Source organism: Thecamonas trahens (assembly GCF_000142905.1).
Source record: "Thecamonas trahens ATCC 50062 unplaced genomic scaffold supercont1.40, whole genome shotgun sequence".
Classification (NCBI taxonomy): domain Eukaryota; order Apusomonadida; family Apusomonadidae; genus Thecamonas; species Thecamonas trahens.
In genome coordinates, this window is record NW_013657640.1 from 98,246 (window position 1) to 119,760 (window position 21,515).

At 63.6% G+C, this 21,515-nt stretch overlaps 6 protein-coding genes across 6 annotated transcripts; 3 read left to right on the forward strand and 3 right to left on the reverse strand.

Moving 5' to 3' along the window:
• The first annotated feature begins 346 nt into the window (after positions 1-346).
• Positions 347-1,992, forward strand: AMSG_08344 (uncharacterized protein). Its single transcript, XM_013899966.1, has one exon. It carries the CDS (start codon positions 408-410, stop codon positions 1,941-1,943), a length of 1,536 nt encoding a protein of 511 aa, XP_013755420.1. The 5' UTR covers positions 347-407; the 3' UTR covers positions 1,944-1,992.
• Positions 1,993-2,011: 19 nt separating this feature from the next.
• Positions 2,012-3,201, reverse strand: AMSG_08345 (uncharacterized protein). The gene is made up of 4 exons (XM_013899967.1): positions 2,979-3,201; positions 2,410-2,433; positions 2,282-2,324; positions 2,012-2,162 (listed from the first exon to the last, which is right to left on the reverse strand). The coding sequence occupies exons 1-4, from the start codon at positions 3,153-3,155 to the stop codon at positions 2,080-2,082; spliced, it is 327 nt and encodes a 108-aa protein (XP_013755421.1). The 5' UTR covers positions 3,156-3,201; the 3' UTR covers positions 2,012-2,079.
• A 945-nt stretch (positions 3,202-4,146) lies between these two features.
• AMSG_08346 (uncharacterized protein) lies at positions 4,147-11,409 on the forward strand (the record flags this gene model as incomplete). The annotated part of the gene is made up of 4 exons (XM_013899968.1): positions 4,147-5,889; positions 5,919-7,184; positions 7,265-10,756; positions 10,801-11,409. The coding sequence occupies 4 exons, from the start codon at positions 4,147-4,149 to the stop codon at positions 11,407-11,409; spliced, it is 7,110 nt and encodes a 2,369-aa protein (XP_013755422.1).
• Positions 11,410-11,430: 21 nt separating this feature from the next.
• AMSG_08347 (uncharacterized protein) lies at positions 11,431-12,278 on the reverse strand (the record flags this gene model as incomplete). Its single annotated transcript, XM_013899969.1, has 2 exons — positions 11,431-11,967; positions 12,036-12,278. 2 exons carry the CDS (start codon positions 12,276-12,278, stop codon positions 11,431-11,433), a joined length of 780 nt encoding a protein of 259 aa, XP_013755423.1.
• A 775-nt stretch (positions 12,279-13,053) lies between these two features.
• On the reverse strand, positions 13,054-14,340 carry AMSG_08348 (bifunctional arginine demethylase and lysyl-hydroxylase JMJD6; the record flags this gene model as incomplete). The annotated part of the gene is made up of 1 exon (XM_013899970.1): positions 13,054-14,340. One exon carries the CDS (start codon positions 14,338-14,340, stop codon positions 13,054-13,056), a length of 1,287 nt encoding a protein of 428 aa, XP_013755424.1.
• Positions 14,341-15,970: 1,630 nt separating this feature from the next.
• On the forward strand, positions 15,971-21,515 carry AMSG_08350 (fibronectin type III domain-containing protein; the record flags this gene model as incomplete). The annotated part of the gene is made up of 2 exons (XM_013899971.1): positions 15,971-21,460; positions 21,489-21,515. The coding sequence occupies 2 exons, from the start codon at positions 15,971-15,973 to the stop codon at positions 21,513-21,515; spliced, it is 5,517 nt and encodes a 1,838-aa protein (XP_013755425.1).

The window sequence follows — 21,515 nt, forward strand, 5'->3', positions numbered from 1 at the left end:
ACAGTCATCCATACCCCCATCACAGTCATCCATACCCCCATCACAGTCATCCATACCCCCATCACAGTCATCCATCTCCCCATCACAGTCATCCATACCCCCATCACAGTCATCCATACCCCCATCACAGTCATCCATACCCCCATCACAGTCATCCATACCCCCATCACAGTCATCCATACCCCCATCACAGTCATCCATACCCCCCCCCCACTGCATCCCTCCATACCCCCCCCCTCCCCCCTGACATGTCCGCCAGTCAGCCTTCTTCGTTTCCTCCTCTCTTTCACAGGCAGGCAAGAGACGAGCACGGTGACCACAGGGAGCACCGCAGCAACCACTCCACGCCAGGTGAGAGAGCAGGACAGGTACTGGAGTCAGGAGACACATAGGTATACCTGTGAAGGATGTCTGGAAGTGGACGGCCGAGGCCAAGTGCAGACGGCGGAGGGTCGACGACAGGGAAGACCACGACGACGACGACGACGACGACGGGGACGGGGACGGGGACGGGGACAGGAGAAGGGAGCGGACGGAGGCTGTGCATGGCCAAGACCGCCAAGAACAAAGCATGCTTGCTGCCCGAGTCGCTTCGCTGGCGTGATGGCTACTGCTCCGTCCACTCGCCCAACCAGTTGGAGCACGAGGAGGCTGCAGCCAGGGCAAAGGAGCTGGCCAAGAAGAAGCTGACAACCTCGCGGGAGACATATGCTGCGCAGAGGAGCTACTCGTCAGACTCGGACCTTTCTGCCTCTCAGTGTGCCGGTGATCCAGCTGCTGCTGCCGCCGCTCTGGCAGAGGCCGGCCTCTCCACCGGTTCGCTGGACGCCGGCTTTGGCCTCGGCTCTGCCTCGCTCCAGGCCGGTAGCAGCTCTACAAGCTTTGGTAACGGAGTCGTCGTGGTCTCCTCGGGCTCGCTTGGTGAGGGAAGCTCGGCAGACGAGGCCGGGCTCGCCACTACCGTGCCTGCCCTGCTGCAGCGCACGGGCGCGTCGACGGCGTCGATCGACTCGGATGACGTGGTCATTATGCGAATGACCGGCGGGATGGCCGGCGTCGACGACGGCAGCTCACTGGCTGCCAAGCGCAACTTGCCGCCACTGGCCGTCGACACGGCAGCGCCTGCGTCGGTGCTCTCGGACTCGCCGTCGATCGACTCGCCGCTGGCCACACCGCAGCTGGCGTACTCACGGAGGGAAAAAGTCGGCATCGCCGGCGGCGATGACCACGTCTCGTGGCGCGGCTCACTCTCCATCGTTCTTGATCTGGACGAGACTCTCGTCGCTGCCCAAGAGGGCCATCCGGATATGCCACTGGAGATGCATGACACCCACCAGATTTTCCTCGACGATGACCACACCGAGCCGATGACCATCGCCGTCCGCCCGTGGGCCACCCGCTTCCTGTGGTATCTCAACGAGGAGGGATTCGAGGTCTACGTCCTCACCGCTGGCTCGCAGTCGTACTGCACCGCCGTCGTCGAGCTCCTCAACTCGCTGCTGGATAAGCCCGTCATTCTCGCCGGCGCCTCGTGCCGCGACCAGTTTGGCCGCGTCCAGGCCAAGCGCTTCGAGCAAGTTCTTCCGCCGTACGTCCTCCCGGCGTTTGCCATCGGCGTCGACAACAAGCGCGCCGCCTTTCACGAAAAGTACCAGTCGCAAGTCATCGTCGTCGCAGACTACCTCCCCTCGTGGCCGCACTCGGTCGCCCAGACCGTTCTCATGGACGTTCTCAACACCGCCCTCCACATCGCCTACCACTTTGAGCGCCACTACGCTCGCACAGGCACCTTCAAGCCCACAGGCGCCATCCTCTCCGGCATCTACGAAGAGCGCGAGAAGGAGCGCATGGCCTCACAGGCCCACTCGTTTGCCTTTACCCATCCGCAGGACACCGGCGGGCCCGACTCGTTCCTTGCCTTTCTTCGTGCCCGCGAGGCGTAGCCCCGACTCAGCAACCTCTACACACGCTCCAGCCACCTCACCATGGCCACTCCACACGCTCACTTGCATCGCATTTGTAGTCTTTACCCGCCAGATTCTGCACAGAATCTCGAGACAGCCGCACACACCTCGTCACCTACTCGGCGTCGATGTTGGCCTGCTGCATCAGATCCGAAATGCTCTTCTCCAGATCGTCGATCCGCGAGCCCATCTCATCGACTGCACCCCATCCACGACCTACCGTGAGTCCCATCACAAGCACACGAGAACACACACGCACACACTCTCTCTCTCTCTCTTTCTCTCTCTCTCTCTCTCTCAACTTTCCACAAACGTACTCCGGCCGATGATCTGATCCGACATGCCCTGGAATCGCTCTTGCTGCACACGCCGCCCGTCAACCACGTGAGTTCACCCCGCCCACTCGACACCAACATTCTGCTCCTCACCCGACACACACACGTACCATTTGGCCAAGCAGCTCTTGGACCTGCACAACCCAGCCGAACGACCACACGCCCCCCACAGCCCATTCCCATGGCACACCACCGTTCCCCCACACACACAGTGAAACAACGATCACCACCAGCACCAGCACCAGTCAGCATCACCAACCCCAACAGAGCAGCAAGACCAGTAGAGCAGCAGGAGCAACCGCCAGCAAGACCAGCACCACCACCACGCCCACGCCCAGCAAGACCAGCACCACCACCACCACCACCACCAACAAGCAACCACCAGCAAGACCAGGACCACCACCAGCAACCACCCAGCACCACCACAAGCAACCACCCATCACCACCATCAGCAACCGCATACCCACATGACACGAATATTACATATACACGTATGTGTGTGCGTCTCCCTCTCTCTGTGAGTACACAACCCGCAACCGACCTCGGAACAGCAGGCGAACGACGACGACGACGACGGCAACCACCACCACCACCACCACCACCACCACCACCACCACCATGCCCACCCCCACACCACCCCCACACCCCACACACACAGAGAGAGAGACATATGACGTACAAACTGGGTAAGGTCCTGGGCAGACTCTGGCTCGGCGCCAGCAGAGGAAGCAGCAGCATCAGTCTTGGACGCGCCCTTCCGCTCCACAGCACCGGAAGAACGGCGGGAAGCACCACCACCACCACCACCACGACGGCTGCGGGAGGAGGAGTCATTGCCACGGCGACGAGAGGACATAGTTACAAGGGAAGGAGGGAAGAGGGGGGGGGGAGGAGGAGGGGGAGGTCCAGAGTTAAGTAGCTACTCTTGCCCCTGCTCCGGCTCTGGCTCCGGCTCTGGCTCTGGCTCTGACTCTGGCTCCGACTCCTGCTGCTGCTCCTGTGGCTGCTCCTGCGGCTGCTTGCTGCCTAACCGACTGCCTCCCATCGCCCGCCGCAACATCACTCATCGCCCATCGCCCATCACACCATCGCCCATAGCCCATAGCCCATAGCCCATAGCCCATAGCCCATCATCGTCCATCGATACCAAACACAATACACAATCACAATGCAAGTGTACATCGCAAGTACGGCAATCATGTTGATGATGCTGTGCGGCGTGCCTTAGGCCCAAACCCGGTCTCCTCGTGCGCCAAATCCCATCATGTTGATCACGATCACGATCACGATCACGAACATGATCACCTCTCCCCGCCATTCCCCCCCCCCCCATGGAGCCACACCACATATACCGCCCCGCACATGCGCCTGCGCTCCGTATTGTTGGGTACAGGACGCTGGCGTTAGGGCAAGGGGAGGTGCAAGGTTCTGCAGCAGAGCTGGTGGGGAAGCCAAAGCCACGGCCGCCGCCACAGCCGCCACCGGCTCACAACCGGCCGCGCCCACCGCCGCATCGGTCGTACCACTTGCCGTATGCGGTGACGACTCTCGCTCTGGGTGCCAGCCATCGAGGACCATCGCTTTCTTCGCCTCGGGACCAGCGCCCTCTCCCGCCGCTGCAACCGCGCCCGCCGCAAGACGAGCCGCTCCCTGCTTTGTCGCGGGCCGTGACGGCCTCGGCCGGCTCGCTCGCCTCGACAGCCTCCTCCGTCTCGCTCACTGCCCATCTCCAGACCCGGCCTATCCATGTCGCGCATCCGCCGCCGGCTCTTCACCCTACCCCGCACTCTCGCTCTCGTCGACCTGCTCCGCCCGTCCCGCCTCGCCGCCGTTCGCCGCTTCCGCTGATGAACGCTCTCGTCGTGACTTCGCTCCAGCTCAAGCCGCGCGATGCTGCGCTCCACGCGCTTGCCCGCCCAGCGCCCGCGCCCGTTGCATACGTCAACATCTACGGCGACTGGGAGGTGGCGCAACGGTTGCCGCCACAGCTGTCGGTCCTCGTCCAGCCTTCGTCGCGCTTGAAAGGCCGTACAAGCCCTGCAGCTTCGCCGCCCACCCGCCCGCCTCCGCCTTGGCTGGACCACACGCTCGCTGAGCTGAGCTCGGCCACCGCTGCTGTCCGTGAGATCATGACCGCACTGAAGCGGCATGACTCGGATGGGCATCTTCCGACGCGGACTCTGCCTCGGCTCGCGCGCTCGTTAGCGCTCGTCGCCTCGGCGTCATCGGCCTCGCTCACCTCCACCGCAGATCCCGGTGAGGTCGCCGCCAACGCTGCCTCCCGCCTTGCGCTCATTGGTCGTAACGCTGAAGAAGCTGAGGCTGCACTCAGCGCTCTTGACGCCCTCGTCGCTGCCGAGCCGCACAAGTCGCTCCTCCACCACAACGTTGCGGTCATCCGCAACTCCATCCAGCGCCTCACGTCGGCTGTCATTCACCGACTCGACTTGGATCTGGAAATTGATTCCAAGAGCGCCATGTCTGCAGGCGACGCCTGGGACCAAAGTCGCCGTGAGGATGCCAAACGCCGGACAGAGGCGATCATGCTCCGCCACGCCGCACTTCGCCGCATGCGTGAGCGCCCGCCGCCGCCACCGCCACCGCCGCCTCCGACTCTCGACCAAACTGTGCTTGTCACTACCTCGCTCTCGCCGGCAAAGCAGTATTCGGCCCAAGAGGTCTCAATCGCGGTCGACAAGGCGCGCAAAGCCGCCAAAGGTCTTGCGGCCGCGGCTACCACCGGCGACGATCGGGGCGTCGTCCTCTGGCACGACTCCTTTCGCCACTCGGTTCACACCCTGCACTCGGCTGCTGCCTCGGTCGCTGCCAAGCCGCAAGTCTCAGTTCCGAGCAAGACCCGCCTCACGCTCGCCACCATCGAGCTCGAGTCTGCCGTCACGGTTTTCGAGCCAGCTGTCGTCCGCGCCAAGGCTGTCGCCTCTTCCATCCTGCCGCCGTCGTTTGAGGCCGACGTCCTCCCTCCGCAGCACGCGCCGTCGTCAGCCGACGCGGCCTTGGTCATCCACGCCATCGACCGCGTCGACAATATCCTTGCCCCGCACCTCGACCTCGCGCCTGGCCAGCTGCCGCCGCTTGTCCCCTCGCTTGATTCGGTCTCGAATATTGTGCGCATCAAGCCGCCGGAGCCGCTCGAACCGTCGGCACAACTCGTGCACATGCCCTCTGACCCGGGCTCGAGCTCGTCGTCGAGCTCGTTGTCACTATCAGCCATCCCACCGGGCATGTACGCTTCGTACTCGTACTCATACTCGTCATACTCGATTCGGTCCTCGGACTCGACCTTTCACTCGTCGTCCAGCCTGGATCTCGTTTCGCCCGCGATTGACGAGAAGAAATGGTGGGAGGAAGCCGCTGAGCTGGAGCTGCTGGACGACGCTGATCTGGAGCTGATTTGGAGCAAGCATGTGCTCGAGCGCCGTGGCAAGCTCCTCTATGTGCCAGTCCTTGATCCTGTCGAGCTTCCATCAGGCATCTCCCACAAGTATCGCCGCTTCCGCACCCTTCGCACCGCGCGCAACCATTGGATCGTCGTCTTTTCCGCTCGTCCGCCGAAGGCGCTGCTACCCCGCGTTCGCTCACGCTGGAACCGCTTACCGAGGACGATGGCAAGCAGCCCAAATCGTGGCGTGCGCAGCAGCATCACTCCGAAGCTGCATCGCGCCGCCGCGACACGGAGCTCACCGTTACTCATGTTGTCCGCGGCGACGCTGTGGTCGGCCGCGTTCGCAAGCGGCGCCGCAGGCTGCGAAGCATTGTCCGCTCGCCACTGCTGGCGCCTGCTTCTGCTGACAAGCCGGAAGCTCAACTTCTTGACGAGGTCCGCGACATGCTTGCCGCCTTTTTGCCCTCGCTCCCGGCCAACTACGGCGTCTCGCATCCATCTTGCTCGGACTCGTCCGACGGTTCAGCCGCAGCGTCGGCACTGAGCTCAGCTCCATCCTCAGTTTCGTCGTCTGTGTCGTTCTCAACGTCACCGAAGCTGCCACAGGCGCAGTCTGCACTCTCACCGCCGTTGCCGCCGCGCTCAATCTCGGCAGCCTCGGCCTCGCCGCGTCACGCCTCGAACGTGCGTGACTCTCAGACGCCCGGCTCGCCATCAGACAGCCTGTCACGCATCCGCACCGTGGCCGAGCGTCGCCTGCTTGCGGCCTCGCCGCGTCGCGCCATGTCGCTCGCCGAGTCGCGCAGTCGGATGGAGACCCGCAACAGCTCGGGCCTCTTATACAATGCCTCAGGCGATGCGTTGCTGCTCTCGCACCGGTTCCTGGCCACTGTCACCCAATCGCCGGGCCGGCGCCAACTCTTTGACCGTGCCCGTGACAAGTGGGGCGACCAGTTTGCCAACAAGCTGCATTCGGCTGTCGACTTGACGCTCAGCTCTGGCGCTGTACGCGATCCCAACTCTGATGCGGCCGTCGGCGAGCTCTTTTCTGCCATTCAGGCTTCGCTCGATGTCGTGTCCCGGTCACAATCGCGAACATCGCGCTCGGCCTCTGTAGTGTCGGCTGCGTCTCGCTCGCGCTCACGCTCGGCCTCGCGTTCTCATGGAGACCGCTCCGACTCAGTCAGCCGCGAGGCTTGCACATCGGCATCGAGCTCGCCTCGCGCCCTTTCGCGCAACTCGTTCTCTATGGCTCTCCCGTACGCACCCCAGCGCGAGGCGTACGTTCCCTCGCAGATACGGTCTCGACCGTCGTCGATCTCCCCGCGTCCGGCTTTAAGTCCTGTTCAAGTATCCGGCTCGTCGTCGTCGTCTCCATCGTCTTCAGCAGCAGAGAGCGCTTGCGTGAAGCAGAGCTCAAGCTTGAGCTTGCACTCGGGCTCGCTACTCCCGAGCCCGCAACTGCTGGACGCCCCAGTCGAGGTAGCGGTAAGCGCGCCGCGCGCCCGAATGGCTCGACATGGGCGGACACGATCCTCTACCCTCTCGCGTGGTGGCAACAGCTCGCCCCTGGCTCGCGGCCGCCACCGGCGCGCTCGGTCCAGTACGCTCAGTGGCCAAGCGCCGCTCAAAAAGAGCCTGATGAACTGTCGTCGAGCTCGTCTAGCTCATTGTCTGAGATGCCGCTTGTCGGGGCGCATGCCGCATACGAGCCATCACCCACGTCGTTGGCCGTGGCCGCTATCGCTGCCTCCTCTGCCGATGACGTGGAGAGTCTTGTCGCCCGTGGCACGGCGCGGCGCAAGCTTGGCCTTCTTGCTGAGGCCAAAAGAGACTTGCATGATGCGCTGAAGCGTGCCGAGACGCGCGCCAAGCCCGTCATCGAGTACGAGCTCCATGTGACCGAGCTGTTGGGCGGCGAGCTGACGGCAGCACTCGAGTGCCTTGACCGGGCGATGAAGGTCATCACCGAGTTTGAGAAGGCTGGCGCCGTGGTTGACGACGCGCCTCAAGTCCGGGTTGCGTACGGCGATCTAATGGCTCGCGAAGGCCGCGACCTCATGGCTCGCGCCGCATATGACAAGGCCATCCGCCAGGATCCCGAGTGCGGCCTCGCCCACTTGGGCCGTGGCAAGCTCCTCCACTCGCGGTTGGGCAAGCCGCAAGCTGCGCTTACCTCGCTCAAGACCGCAGCACAGCTGCTGCGGAAAGAGAAGCCCGACCTGGCAGCCGAGGCTTTTGCCCGCATTGCGCGGATCCTGGCGAGCTCGGCCAACCACACCGGCGCCATCGACGCGTACCTGTCATCCATGGCCTCATCGCTCGAGGCCGGCGTTGCAATCCCGCCGGCATCGGTGCTGAAGAATCTGGCGCGGTCGTACGGGGGCAACGGCGACTACGAGTCGTCGCGGGAGATGCTCGACCTTGCAGTGGCGCACTACCCGGGCGACGCGTCGGTCTTTTACCTGCGTGGCTGCCTGCGGCGGCTTTGTGAGCCGCGCGGCGCGCTGACCGACCTCTCGATTGCCATCACGCTTGCACCCGGCGAGCGGCCTCGGGCGTACTTTAACCGCGCTCTCGTCTATGTCCACCTCAAGCGGTACCCCAATGCGCTGGCCGACTACAAGGATGCGGTGCGGATCTCGCCCAAGTGGGCGGTGGCACACGTCAACATTGCTCTGGTGTACATGAAAATGCGCAAGTTCCAGTTTGCGCTTGATGCCATCTCGGCGGCGCTCGATGCCGACACGTGCTACATGCGGGCTTTTCACACGAGGGCGCACTGCTACCTGCTAATGGAGCTGCCGCAGCACGCCGTCTCCGACTACACGCGGCTCATTCACGTCACGCCTGATGAGGCACCGTTGTACGTGTACAGGGCGCGGGCGCTGATCCTTCTCGGCAAAAAGCGGGCCGCCAACATCGACTACGCCACGGCCGTGGCGCTGCACCAGACTGCAACAACCGCGCCGACCGCGCCAGGCCTCCTCCGCCAAGCAGTGAGTCAAGCCAGACTTGCTATGCGTGCGCCGAGACGTGGCCGAAGCCGCATCGCCACTGTCGCTGCCGAGGGCTCGCACGCCAAGATGCCATCGGCGTTTTTGCGGTCTGGGCGGGCGCTGCTGGCATCGGGCAAGTATGAGCAGGCGGTCGACGAGCTGCGGCAAGCGGTGGGCGTGCAACCCAACTCGGGTGCGGCGCACGTTGAGCTGGCGCGCGGCTTGCTGCGGCTGCACAAGGTCGAGGAGGCGGTGATGGTGCTCTCGCGTGGCATTGCAGGCGAGCCGTCGTTTGGCGAGGCGTGGCACCTGCGCGGCCTGCTTCGATTCCAGCTTGGCTACTTTGCAGCGGCTAAGTCGGACTTTGACGCGGCGATTGCAGCCGACCCGGACCAAGTCGACGCGTACCTCTCGCGGGCAGTCTACCATGAGCGCCGCGGCGAGACGGCGCTCGGCATCCGCGACTGCCTGGCGGCGATTGCCAAGGACCCGACGTTTGCGCGGGCGTACGTCAACCTCGGCGCGCTCAAGTTCCGCCTCGGTCACATCGGATCGGCGGTGGCCAACCTTACGCGGGCCATTCGCCTGCAGCCGCGCTCGCGTGTTGGTCTCTACAACCGTGGAGCCATCTACCACGCCTCAGGCGTCCTGCTCGAGGCTCTGGCCGACTACACTGCTGTCCTCGAGGCCCATCCTACGTTTGCTCTCGCATATCGCAACCGCGGACTTTTGTACTACGAGCTTGGCCTTTGGGCCGAGGCCGTCTCAGACCTCAACTTGGCGTCAGCGCTGCTCTCCAACTCGGAGAAGGAAAAAGAAGCTACCCGACGGACCCTTAATCCGACTTTGTCGAACGTCGAGCAGCGGCCGAGGCGCAAGCGGCGGCGGCGCGCGACGGCGGCCAGCGCGACCAAGCCTCGCAAGACACAAAAGTCAACTGCCAAACAAGCCACGCATGCAGCAGCATTGGCTTCGTCGTCGTCTTCTTCGTCTTCTTCTACCTCGTCTTCCTCGTCATCAACCTCGTTGTCATCGTCGTCGTCGTCGTCGTCGTACTCGTACACCTACACTGACGAGTGCTCGAGCGAGAGCGGCGGCGATGCAGCATCAAGTGCAGCCGGCCTACCGCCCATCTTCCTCAACGTTGAGGCCAACATTGCAGACGAGGATGCAAAGGACAGCGACGAGACGTCGGAGATGTTCCAGATGGCGAATGTTGTGGGCGAGTGTCTGGTGAGGCTGGGCCGGACCAAGCTTGCACTTGTGGCGTTTACGCGGGCGCATCGGCTGGTGCCTCACTCTGCGCTGCCGCTGTTTGGACGCGCCGAGGCGCGGCTGGCGACGCTCCATGCCACGATTGCAGCGGACGACGGGCGAAGGGCGCTCGATGCTGCGCTGTGCGATGTGCAGCGTGGGCTTATGGTTGCGCCAGACTCGGGGCGTGGATACGCGCTGCTGGGCCGGATTCTGCAACGGGACGAGCGCGTGCAACAGGGATGGCAGGCGTTTTCGACAGCGGTGGTGCTGGCGCCAAAGTGCGTCGAGGCCTGGTATGGACGGGCGCTGCTGCTGCTCGCAGGCGAACGGTTCCAGGGCGCGCTGATGGATCTCAATGCGGCGCTCAAGGTGGCGACGACGCCGCAGCTGCGGGCCAAGGTGCTGTCGACGCGCGGCGTGGTCCTTGCGCACATGGGCGTACCGCAGGAGGCTGAAGCCGAATACGCCAAGGCGATCAAGGCCGACCCGCGGTGCCACGAGGCAGCCTTCAACCTGGCAGGCTCGCTGTATGCGCGGGGTGAGGTTGTTGCGGCGGTGGAGCAGTACCGGGCTGTGGTGGCGCTGTGGCCTGCGGACGCGGTTGCGCGCAACAACACCGGCGTCTGTCTAGCGTCGCTCGGCGAGCTAGAAGCCGCGCTGAGCGAGTTCGACGCGGCGCTTGCGCACGATCCGCAGGGCGGGATGGTGAGCTCGGCGCTAGTGGTGACGGACGCCAAGCTGGCGCACCACATTGCGCACGAGGCCGAGCTTGCGCACGGCGAGCGGTCGATGGCCGACGTCATTCTGTACAACCGGGCCGGGTGCTGGCGGCGCTTGGAAAGCACGCCGAGGCCGCTAACGACTACGGGCGAGTGCAGCATGTGCTCGCGGTGCGTGATGAGTCTGTGGCGCACCTACAGCGGAAGGCACAGCCACGCGATCCGGAGGCAGTGGAGCGGAAAAAGAGCATGCGGCGGTTGCGCAAGTCGATGTCACGACTGCGGCTGATAGATCAATCGGCGGCAACCAAGGACGCAGGCACGGCGGCACGGCGTCGGCACCACGTGTCTGCGGCACGGATGGCACGGATCAAGCGCGGGACCGGGTCGGACCCGGTGGTGCTTGTCAAGCGGGCAAGCCAGCTGGTAGCGGCCGACCCGGAGGCGAACCTCGACGAGTCGACACATCTTGTCGAGGCAGCGCTGAACATGGACGATGAAGTGGACGTCGAGACGCCGCAAGTATTTGGCGATGACGACGTGCTGGCGTACGACGCCGAGCGGCACCGCGAGGCACTGCTGCGCAAGACAGTGGCAGCGTTCCGGCACCTCCCGCGGCAGCGGCGACTCCAGTCGGGCATGCCGCTGACGCTACTGGAAAAGGTGGTGCGGATGAAGCGGCGGCGTGACAAGGCTGTAGCGATCCTGCACGCTATGGGGCCGGCAACGTAACCGCCCAAGTAAATTCACGGTTTAACTCTTGCAGCGCAGGCGCGCGACGGCTGGATTCCACGACGGCGCCAGTGCGGCACGGATGGCGACGCCCTGGGACGTCTCGGACGGGTTCTCGCTCAACACGTCGTCGACGATGGCAATCAGTTTGCCGGCCATCGACTTTGGCTCGATCGGAGCGCAGGGCGGAAGGTCGCGGGCAAGGACAGTGACAACGTTGGGCAGGACGGTGGCAAAGGTACCCGAGTCGATCGCGTGCTGCTGCACAGCGAGTGACGAACGGAGCATGGCGCCGAGGGCGTAAACAGCCTTCTTGGCAAGTGCGCTCGGACCAGAGCCGGCAAGCGGGACAGAAGTAGCAAAGGCCAGGATTTCGGGATCGTTCGAGGTGACAAGGCCGGTGGCAGCGTGGGCAAACGCGTCAACGACGACCTCAAAGAGCGAGGCGTTGAGCGCGGCGTGCTGGGCAGCCTCGTTGTTCTGCATCATGGTGCCGAGCAGCCAGAGGCTGCGGGTGGCGACCCGAGCCAAAGGAGTCGCATCGTGCGAGGCGGCCCACTGTTCGGGATGCATACGGGTGAGGCAAGCGGCGACGGCATGCCCCCCGCGATGCCCATGAGGTCGACAGCGTTGTCGACGTGATGCGCAAGATCCTCCAGCGCCTCGAGGGCATCGAGCACGTCGGCAACATCGCCGGCATCCGGATCGGCGCAATAGGCTGCAACACGCGCGGCATTCCCGCGGAGCAGCTCAGCGCGCTCGGCCATGGCCTCCATCTCGGAGAGCTGGCCGATGAGCTCAGCAGCGGCAGCAACCGCATCATCATGCTCGAGACCCTCGAGCTCAAGAGCGTCCTCATCGATGGGCATGACATGGGCTGGCAAGCTCGATTGGCTGTCGACGGCAGCGAGCTCATCAGCTTCAGAACTCTCAGGGCAGCCGCGGAGACGTGCGTAGCGGACCTTGTTGGCCAGGTCGAGGCGGAGATCAAGACCGCCCGGGACATTCCATCCGCGGGGTACCACCTGCCATTGGCAAGTGGGAACGAGAACAGGCGACGGCGGAAGTGGAGCGAGGTCTTCGTCTGTGAGATCAACCGATGTTGGCGGAGGAGTGCTCGCTGACAAAGGCGAGTCGTCGTGCTGATTATGGTTCTCATGGTCGGGCAGAGCCACCACGGAACGGTCAGCTGCGGCCGCGACGGCAAGGCTGGCCGCCAAGAGCGCGAGAGCGAGAGTGAGAAGGACCAGGCGGTGGCGCATGAGGCAGACAGACACGAGTTGGGTGGGTGGGTGGCTTCCCTGCGTGGGGTTGGAGGGGAGGGGGGAACTTGCGCGGTTTTGAGGTGACGGGTGTCGCTGACGTCGGCGGTCAGGTTGCTCACCACCGACGACGTCGGGAGGGGGGGGGGGGGGGGGGGGGGGAGTCAGTTGCGTAAGGGGATGATTGGTCGGTTGTGTATGGAGATGGTCGGCTACGTGCGGGTATGATCGGTCGGCTACGTACTGCCGTGCGGGTGTGATCGGCTGCGGTTGATGTTGGCTGCGATCGCGGTCGGCTGCGGTTGATGTTGGCTGCGGTCGCGGTCGGCTGCGGTCGCGGTCGGCTGTGGTCGGTGCGATTAAGGCAGGTGATGCAACGGAATCAAGTGCGCTTGCGCTTGCGCTTGCGCCGCCAACGAGATGACGGCGTGCCTGCATAGGCTGAGGCGTGGGTCGGTGGCGGCGCGTCATCAGGCGCATAGTGCTCCACAAAGGCGCGGTCGGCGTCGGTGAAGAGATCCGGAAAACGCGGAGTCCAGAGGTCGAGAAAGGCGGCGAGGACGCGGACGTAGCCCGAGTCGTGCAGCGCGGCACGCTTCATCGACTCGAGCATGTCGCGCGCGTTGTCGACATTGATCGAGTTCTCGGTGATGGCTACCGACGGCTCGACATTGAGGACGGCGTGCCACCAGCCTTGAGGAACGTAGAGGATGTCACCCGGTCGCTGGTCGCAGTAGATGGGTGCGTGCTGGTCGGCAAGGAACGGCGCGGTCTTCGCAAACCACTCAAGAGCCGAGATGGCCGAGCACTCCTGTGGCCCGCCCCACGACTCTGACGGGGCGCAGAACCGGGTGGAGAGGCCGGGCATTTCGGTGCCATACAGGCCGGGCGGCGAGTACACATTCGGCGGATAAAAAGCCCACGTCTTGCGGCCCGATACCAGTGCATTCCACGCCGAGGTGTTGAACGGATCGGTATGAAAGGCCGAGCCCGAGCGCGGCGGCCCGATGAGGAGCCATCGCCAGTCGGGCGCCAGTCCGTCGGGCATTCCATCCCACATGTTCCGCCGCAGGCCCGGCGGACGCATGTACGCCTCGCCTAGCTCGGGATGCGAGGCCAAAAACGGGGCGTCAAAGGCGTACGCCGGGTTGGCATCGCCGTTGTCGGCCATGTACTCAAGGTAGTCCTTGAAGCGGACGGTCCCCTTCCTCCGCGCGTCCTGCACCACCAGCTGGTCATTAGCATAAGCCTCCTCCATGGCAGCGAGATCAAACTTGCCCAACCCGGGCCAGCTATCCATGGCACCACGGATAACGATGGGGACGTTTGCGCGGACGTAGTCGAGCTCAGCCTCGGCATCGCCCATGGCCTCCAGCTCCGCCTGGAGCTCATCGACATGGATGACTTCCAGCCCGTGACACGACTCTGCTCCCAGCCCTTCCACCAGCGCCTCCACATCGTAGTTCTCCCAGTAGAAGCGACGGTCAGCCCGCGCCCGTTCTGCCGGAAGCTCATCCAGCACCAGATGGACCGGATGGCTCATGTGTGGCCAGAGGGCCAGCCGAGGCGGCCGAGTGTGCGGCGGCGGAGGTGGCTGGGATGCCAGCGAGGATGCCACCAGGACAACAGCCACCAGTCCAACAATGGTCACTGCATGAAAGTAGACCATGGCTATGGAGTGGGGGGGGGGGGAGCGAGAGAGAGAGAGGTGGTGGTGTGGTGACCGTGGTGGCTGTGGCTGGGAGACGGGCACCAACGTCTCGATCGACCGCCTGACAGAGCTGAGTCGGTGGGTCGGTGGGTCGGTGGGTCGGTGGGCCGGGGGCGGTGGCACCGGCACTTGTCTAACGAGTGGAGACTGGGTATGTCGGGCAGAGTCAACGTGGTTTGGAAAGGGTCTGGACGGCAAAGCGAGAGCAGGCGCGGGCGGGAGTGTGGCCGGCCGGCGGGAGCGGCAGGGGCTGGTGCGAGCGCCGGCGATGGTCGGTCCGCAGCTGGCAATGGGGTCAAGCGCGAGCTGCAGCAGCTGGCAAGCGGTCGGGCGAGCTCGCTGTCGCCACAGATCGAGCGCCGGCTCGAGGTCGCGCCCATCCGTCGAAGATCGACGGCGTTTGGACGGGCAATGGCGTCGTGGCGGGCAGAGGAGGACGAGGCGCAATTGAGACCGTTTCCGTTGCATGTGGAAGAGGGCCGGGCGCTGCTGCGGGCGCTGCGGGCAGAACGCGACCATGGAATTCCGGTCCCGCTCCCGGCGAGCCTGTCGCCAGGTCCTTCATCGATGAGACCTGCAACCGTTGAGGCGCTGGTTGGCGATGCCTCTGTCACTAGCTCGCCATCGCTCTGTCCTGAATCGGCCACTCCGCCACCACTCTTTGACGCCCATCACTCGCTTGACTTTGCGCTCTACGGCCAGGGTCGGATCGTTCCATCACCGCCCGCCACCCGCCCGCCGCCGCTAACTGCGCGGTTCACAGTGGCGAAAGACACCTGATCTACCCGCCCCATATCTACAACACCTGATCAGGCCAAAGACCTCAACTCAATGACCTTGGTATGGTATCGCACTCCAGCCACAGCCCAATCTTGTCGATGCGGACGGCTGCGTCGTTAACACTTTGCTTCATCGTCATGATCACCCAAGCGAGTGGGCCAATGACAACGATGTCAACCAAAATCACGATGACCATGGAGACCATGACCATGGAGACCATGAGGAGATTGAGGACATTGTCAACCATCTTGACGACAAGAACCGGAAATGGATGCGTGTCGTGATCAAGCCAGAGCAGCTTGAGCCTAGCTCGAGCCGCCTGCAGGGAGATGAGGGAGGGGAAGGGGGAAGGGGGGGGTTCACCCGCCAAAAAAAAATTGTTCAACCCAAAGTGCCTCCTCACACCTCCACGTCTCCGTCAGCAACACTCGTGTCCAAAAAGACGCATAGCGAGGATATGGCGCTTGACGGACAGCCTACTCGAGGCGTAGGTTTGGAGGAGGGGGGGGGGGGGGGGTAGTGGTGGGAGGGAGGGGGAGGGGGGGAAGGGAAGGGGGGGAAGGGGGGAGGGGTCGGTTATCCAGCCCCGGGGGCGGGGGTTGGTGGTGGCGGGGGAGCCCAGGCGGGGTTGGTGGTGGAGTTGAGGGTGGCCGGCACGTGCAGCCATGGTGATAAACTGTTTGCTTTTTTTTCGGTCCCCAATTTTTTTTTTGGAGAGGCGGCCCTTGATGGGCGCGAGTGTAGTGGGCAGGACTCAATGTGGAAGGATGTTTGTGCGTGAGAGCAGGTCATGGGGTGGGTGATGGCTATGTGCTGGGTGCTGGGTGCACTGCTGGCGGTGGTGGTGGCAGCTGAAGTCGGTATACCCGATGCTTGTCTCGCTGCCGATGGCATCTATCCCCGTCATACTATCCTCGACTCGGCATCAGGTGGCGCCGATCTGGTGCTCTACGTCGATGTGGATAGCAATGGACGAGACGACGTCGTTGTTGCCATGGCTAGTGCTGGCATGTTGGTGGTGTATGCTCCGGCGAAGACTGTCGTCGACGTGGGCGTGACCGGCGTGGCCGCGATGGCTGTCGCTGATGTGGATGCCGATGCCGACGTCGACATTGTTCTCGCGCTCGCCGCTGAGCTCCGCTGGTATGCCAACAACGGTGATGGTAGCTTTGCGCCCAGCGCACTGGTTTCGTCTGCGGTTGCCGGCGCCGACTCGATTGCTATCGCTGATCTGGACGGCGACGGGCGGCCGGACCTAGCCGCGGCAGCCTCTGGCCCCGGTTCGGTTGTCTGGCTGCGCGCGACCGGTCCGCTCGGTATCTTCGCAGCGCCGGCCACGGTGGCCACGTTTCAGCTCGGTGTGCGTGCGTTGGCGGCTGTCGATGCCGACGGCGACGGCGATGTTGACCTCGCGGCGGCCGTCGTCGGCAGCAACGCTGTTGTCTGGTTCGACAACGCAGACAGCTCTTTCACACCTCGCACAGTGGCTGGCGGTCTCGTCGGTCTCGCGCCAGCGCTTGCTACCGGTGACATCAACAACGACGGACGCCCCGACTTTGTCGCCGCCCACGCCGGGCGGGTGGTCTGGATAGCAAGCCGCTCCACGTCTGGGTGGCTTGCTCCGGCTGCGATGGTAACTGGCACCCCGGGTGTAGTCAGCCTTGCCGTGCACGACGTCAACCTTGATGGGTTTCACGATGTGGTGTTTGCGTCGGATGCTCGCGCTGCCTGGGTCCCCACAGCCGCGGATGGCGGCTGGCTTGGTCCGCAGCAGAACGTGACTGACTCGTTGACCGCCATCCGTGCTTTGGCGGTGTCATCAGCCGGCGGCGCTGAGACTGGGACCAGAATGGCGGTTGCCACCGGAAACACCGTTGACGCCGTCGTCGAATATGTGCCGCGCGCCGCCAATGCCTCGCTTCGTAGGCTGGAGACTGTTCACAGTAACTCAGGCTACCTGTCCGACTTAACCACAGCAGATCTCAATGGCGACTCATACCTCGACCTCATCAGCGCGGTTGCAGGCGGTGGTGTTGTGTGGTACCCAAACCTTGCTGGTACTTTTGGCGCACAGATCCAGATCGCCGGAACCGTTGACCGTTCTCGGCGAGTTCGTGTCGGTGACATGGACGGTGATGGCGATCTGGATCTGGTTGTCACATCATCGGGAAGCGACTTTTCGCCCGGTAAGGTGGCCTGGTTCGAGAACCTCGATGGCAAGGGCTCATTTCCTATCGAGAGCATTGTCTTGTCCGGCGTCCTCACGTCGCCGCAGGCGCTCGATCTTGGCGACATCGACGGTGACGGTGACCTTGACATTGGTGTCACCTCGCTCAAAGACGAATACAACAGCGCGTCCGAGCAGGTGGCCTGGATTGAGAATCGACTGCGTGAGCCACAGGCCGACTTTGCTCCCCCGGTCATCATCGAAGACCCTGTCGACTCGGCTAACAACCTTGTGCTTGCTGACTTGGACGGAGACGGAACAGTAGACATGGCTGTTGCCTGCACTGCTGCGGCATCGGGCACCCGCATGTATCTCAACACCAACGGCGACGGATCAGCTTGGTCATTTGTGCAGCTCGCACCAGCATACGGTTATTCAGTTGCAATCTTTGTCGCAGACATGAACCGCGACAGCCTCGTCGATCTTGTACTCCGCGCCTCGGACCTGATCTGGCTGGAGAACGGCGGCAGTGGGAATTTTTCCACCATTCACACCATATCGTTGGCCCCGCCGTCGTCCGTCAACCTTGTCGACTATGACCATGACGGTGACCTGGATGTCCTGGGCGACGTTCGCTTCGACGACTTTGGCTGGTATGAGAACCTCAATGGCCTCGGCTCGGTCTGGTCGGCCAAGCAGATCCTCTACTCGTCCTCACTCACGTTGGACACCGCGCTCACGTTTGACGTCGACTTTGACGGCGACTGGGACATCGTCATTGTCGAGAGTGACGTTGGCGCCGATCTCAACATGCTCCGCGGTGACGTTCGTTCGGCGCTCACGCCGCTGGCCACCACGACGGACATGCGCGAAATGGCACGGCTGTCGTCGATCTGCCGCACCGTTCCGCTCACCATGGCGTGCGTCCACCACCAGGCTTCGATGGCTATGTCAGCGTGCGCTGCGAGCACACTAGTCCTCCCTGTGGGCGTGTACACAGGCTGTCGTAAGGACAGCCACGTGACGATCTCGGGTCTCTTTCTTACCATGGCTGCCAGCGGTGAAGCTGGCGCGGTCACCTTTGACTGCAACGCCGCCGGCGGAGTACTCTACACCGTGTCCGATGGCGGCGCACTAACGCTGAACGGCATGAACATCTATGACACAACCACCGGGAGCATCGGTGCTCAAAGCTCGCCCGGCCTGCGGGTGGTCGGCTCAAGATCGATGCTCAAGCTCAAGGACGCGCAGATGGTGCGCTGTGCAGCGGGTCTTCAGCTGGACTCGCGCGAGGTGACTGACGCTGGCCGCGGCGGTGCGATTGTCGTCGCTGACGGTGCGCTGCTGGTGGCTGAGAACGTCCGATTCACACAGTCCAGCGCAGCGAACGCTGGCGGTGCCATCTTTGCTCGGGATGCCGGCACACGAGTCTCTCTGCTCGCCACCACGATCGAGCTTAGCTCTGCTGGCAGCAATGGTGGTGGTGTGGCAGTTGTCGATGGCGCGCGGATTGAGGCCGATGCCGCAAGCGTGATTCGCAGCAATGTCGCCGGCGGCAGCGGCGGCGGGCTATACACTTTGAATGCCAGTTGCGAGTTGGTTGGAACGTCGATGGTGGCCAATACCGCCGGTCCGCTCCAGCTTGGCGGAGGTGCGGCCTTGATCTCGCCGCTCAGCGAGTCGAGCCTGGCCGGGCTGGTGATCGGAGGCAACGACGCCGGTTTTGGTGGTGCCCTTGCTGTAGTCTCTGCCGAGGTCGAGACTGCTCTCGCAGGCGCGAGGAGCACCCTCGATCTGCCGTGGCTTGATGCAAGCTATGCGACGGCTGCCCTAGGCAACGCGGTGAAGGTGACCGTTGACGACGTGCAGATGACCGGCAACGTAGGCCGCGCGGCCGGCGGAGGCATGTTTGCTTGCGGCATCGCTGCGGCGATCACGGGCAGCAGTAGCAGCTGGAGCAACGCCGAGAGCGACGGCTGGGTGTGCGCTGTTGACAGCCTCGCCGCAACACCGTCGCGGACCGAATCTTCTGCGCTTCCGTGGCTGCGGATGGACGATGCCGGGTTTGCGGCACTGGCACAGGCGTACATCACCGGATCACTGGCTGAGCTTCGGTGGGCCGAGGCACCGGCGACTCTGATTGAGCCCGGGCTTCCAGCCGTCGGCGTTTTGGGTGGCGTTGACTGGCTCGGTAGCGCAATGCGCAACAAGGCAATAACGCCTGTGTGGCAGTTTGAGGTCCCCGAGTCGGTGATCATGCCAGCCGCAGTGACAGTTCCGCTGGTCGCCGATTTCAACACCGCACCCGAGGTGGTGGCGCAGGTCCGGCTGTCGCAAGCCGGTAACATTCCAGCCGCTGTGCGATGGCAAGTGGATGCAGGAAGCAGCAGTACGGTGGCTCCGCTGGTGGGTGTGTTCAACATCACAGTATGTGGTCCCGGATCGGGCGGAGTGGTAGTCCAGCGAGCCGGAGCCGAGCCTGTCGTTGTGTGCGCGCCGTGCGGCGCCGGGCTGCGATCGCCGTCGGAGGGCGGGCTTGCAGGCTGTGTGCCGCTCGCTGAGTGCCCGATCCACACGCTTCGGGTAGCCGCAACGACCAACAGCACGGCCCGATGCGAGTGCAAGGTTGGGTTCTGGACCGCAGTTGCCAAGTACGACGTGGCGTGCGAGGCGTGCCCTGTCGGGGCGCTTTGTAGCGGCGGGCTTGGGCAGCCGCAGGCGGCGCCGGGCTTCTTTCCGGACGCGAGCAATCCCGGCCTATTCATTTCGTGCCCGCAACCCTCGGCGTGCACCGGATCCGGGCAGTGTGCAGCAGGATACACCTCGCGGTTGTGCGCGCAATGCGCCGATGGGTACTATCGGATGGGCGGCAGTTGCCGCAAGTGTTCGAGCGGAAGAACTGGAGTAGTGGTGCTTCTCCTCCTCATCGGTGCTGCAGGCGTGACCGCGGTCCTTATCGGGTTCAATCTCGCCGAGGCCATCAACTACAAATTTGCTTCGGTGATGATCGGGCTCAACGCACTGCAGATTTCTGCGATTTTCGGGCAGCTGCAGCTGGACTGGGGCACGTTTGCAACGACATACTTTGACGTGGCGTCTGCGATGAACGTCGACTTTGCGCTTGCGTCGCCGGAGTGCTCATCTGCGGGTGGAACCGATGTGTGGGTGCTCAAGCTCTGGCTCACCCTCCTGCTTCCTGTCTTTGCCGCCTGTATGGTGGCTGCGGTCGGCGTCGGCTACGCTGGGGTAATCAAGGCCAGGCTGACTCCGCTGCGGACGCGGACGATGGCCGCGCTGGTGTCCGCGTGCGGACGAAGCCTCTTCCAGCTTGTGGTTTTGCTGTATCTGCCGCTCACGGCCGCGGCGTTCTCAGTCTTTGGTTGCTATCGCGACGAATCTGGGCGGTGGGTGCTTGCAGCGGATCCAGCGCGAACGTGCTTCACGTCAGCGTGGTGGGGCGGGCTGTTTGTGCCGGGCCTGCTGTTTGTGTGTGTGTATGCGATTGGCATTCCAAGCCTGGTGGTGTACGTGCTGTACACGCAGCGGCAGCGGCTGGACGAGATCGCATACGTGCTCAAGTTCGGCTTCCTTGTCGGGCGATTCGAGCGTGACAAGTGGTGGTACGAGGCGATGATCATGGCGCGCAAGGTCGGGGTTGTGATCTGCATGACATTCTTCTCCACTCAGCCGGGCAAGGCCAACGCGGCAGTGCTCGTGCTTGCAGCGTCGCTTGCGCATGTCATGCTCAGCTCGCCGTACGGCTGCGCTCTCCACAACCACGCGGCCATGGTGGTGCTCGCAGCCACTACGCTGGTGCTGTACGCGGGCACATTCCGTGACTTTGCGCTGCGGAGGACCGGGGTGATCATGGGAGTGATTGTGACAATCATAGCCATGGTGACCGGCAGCATACTCGACCTATGGAGGCTGAGGCTTGAGGAGAAGGAGGCCGACGACGAATTCTACACCGACGGCGTCTTCCGCATGGATCAGGGTGAGACGGAGAGCCCGACGTCGTCGGCAGTGACCATGACTTCGGTCGATTTAGGCATCGCGGGAAACGGCAAGATACACACCGCTCAAGTCGGCACCGAGTTTGGTGTTGACAGCATCGGCAGCCTCGCAACAGCCGTGGATTCGGCTGCGATGGCTTCGGCAGCGGACGGCCTGGCATCGGCAGATCTGA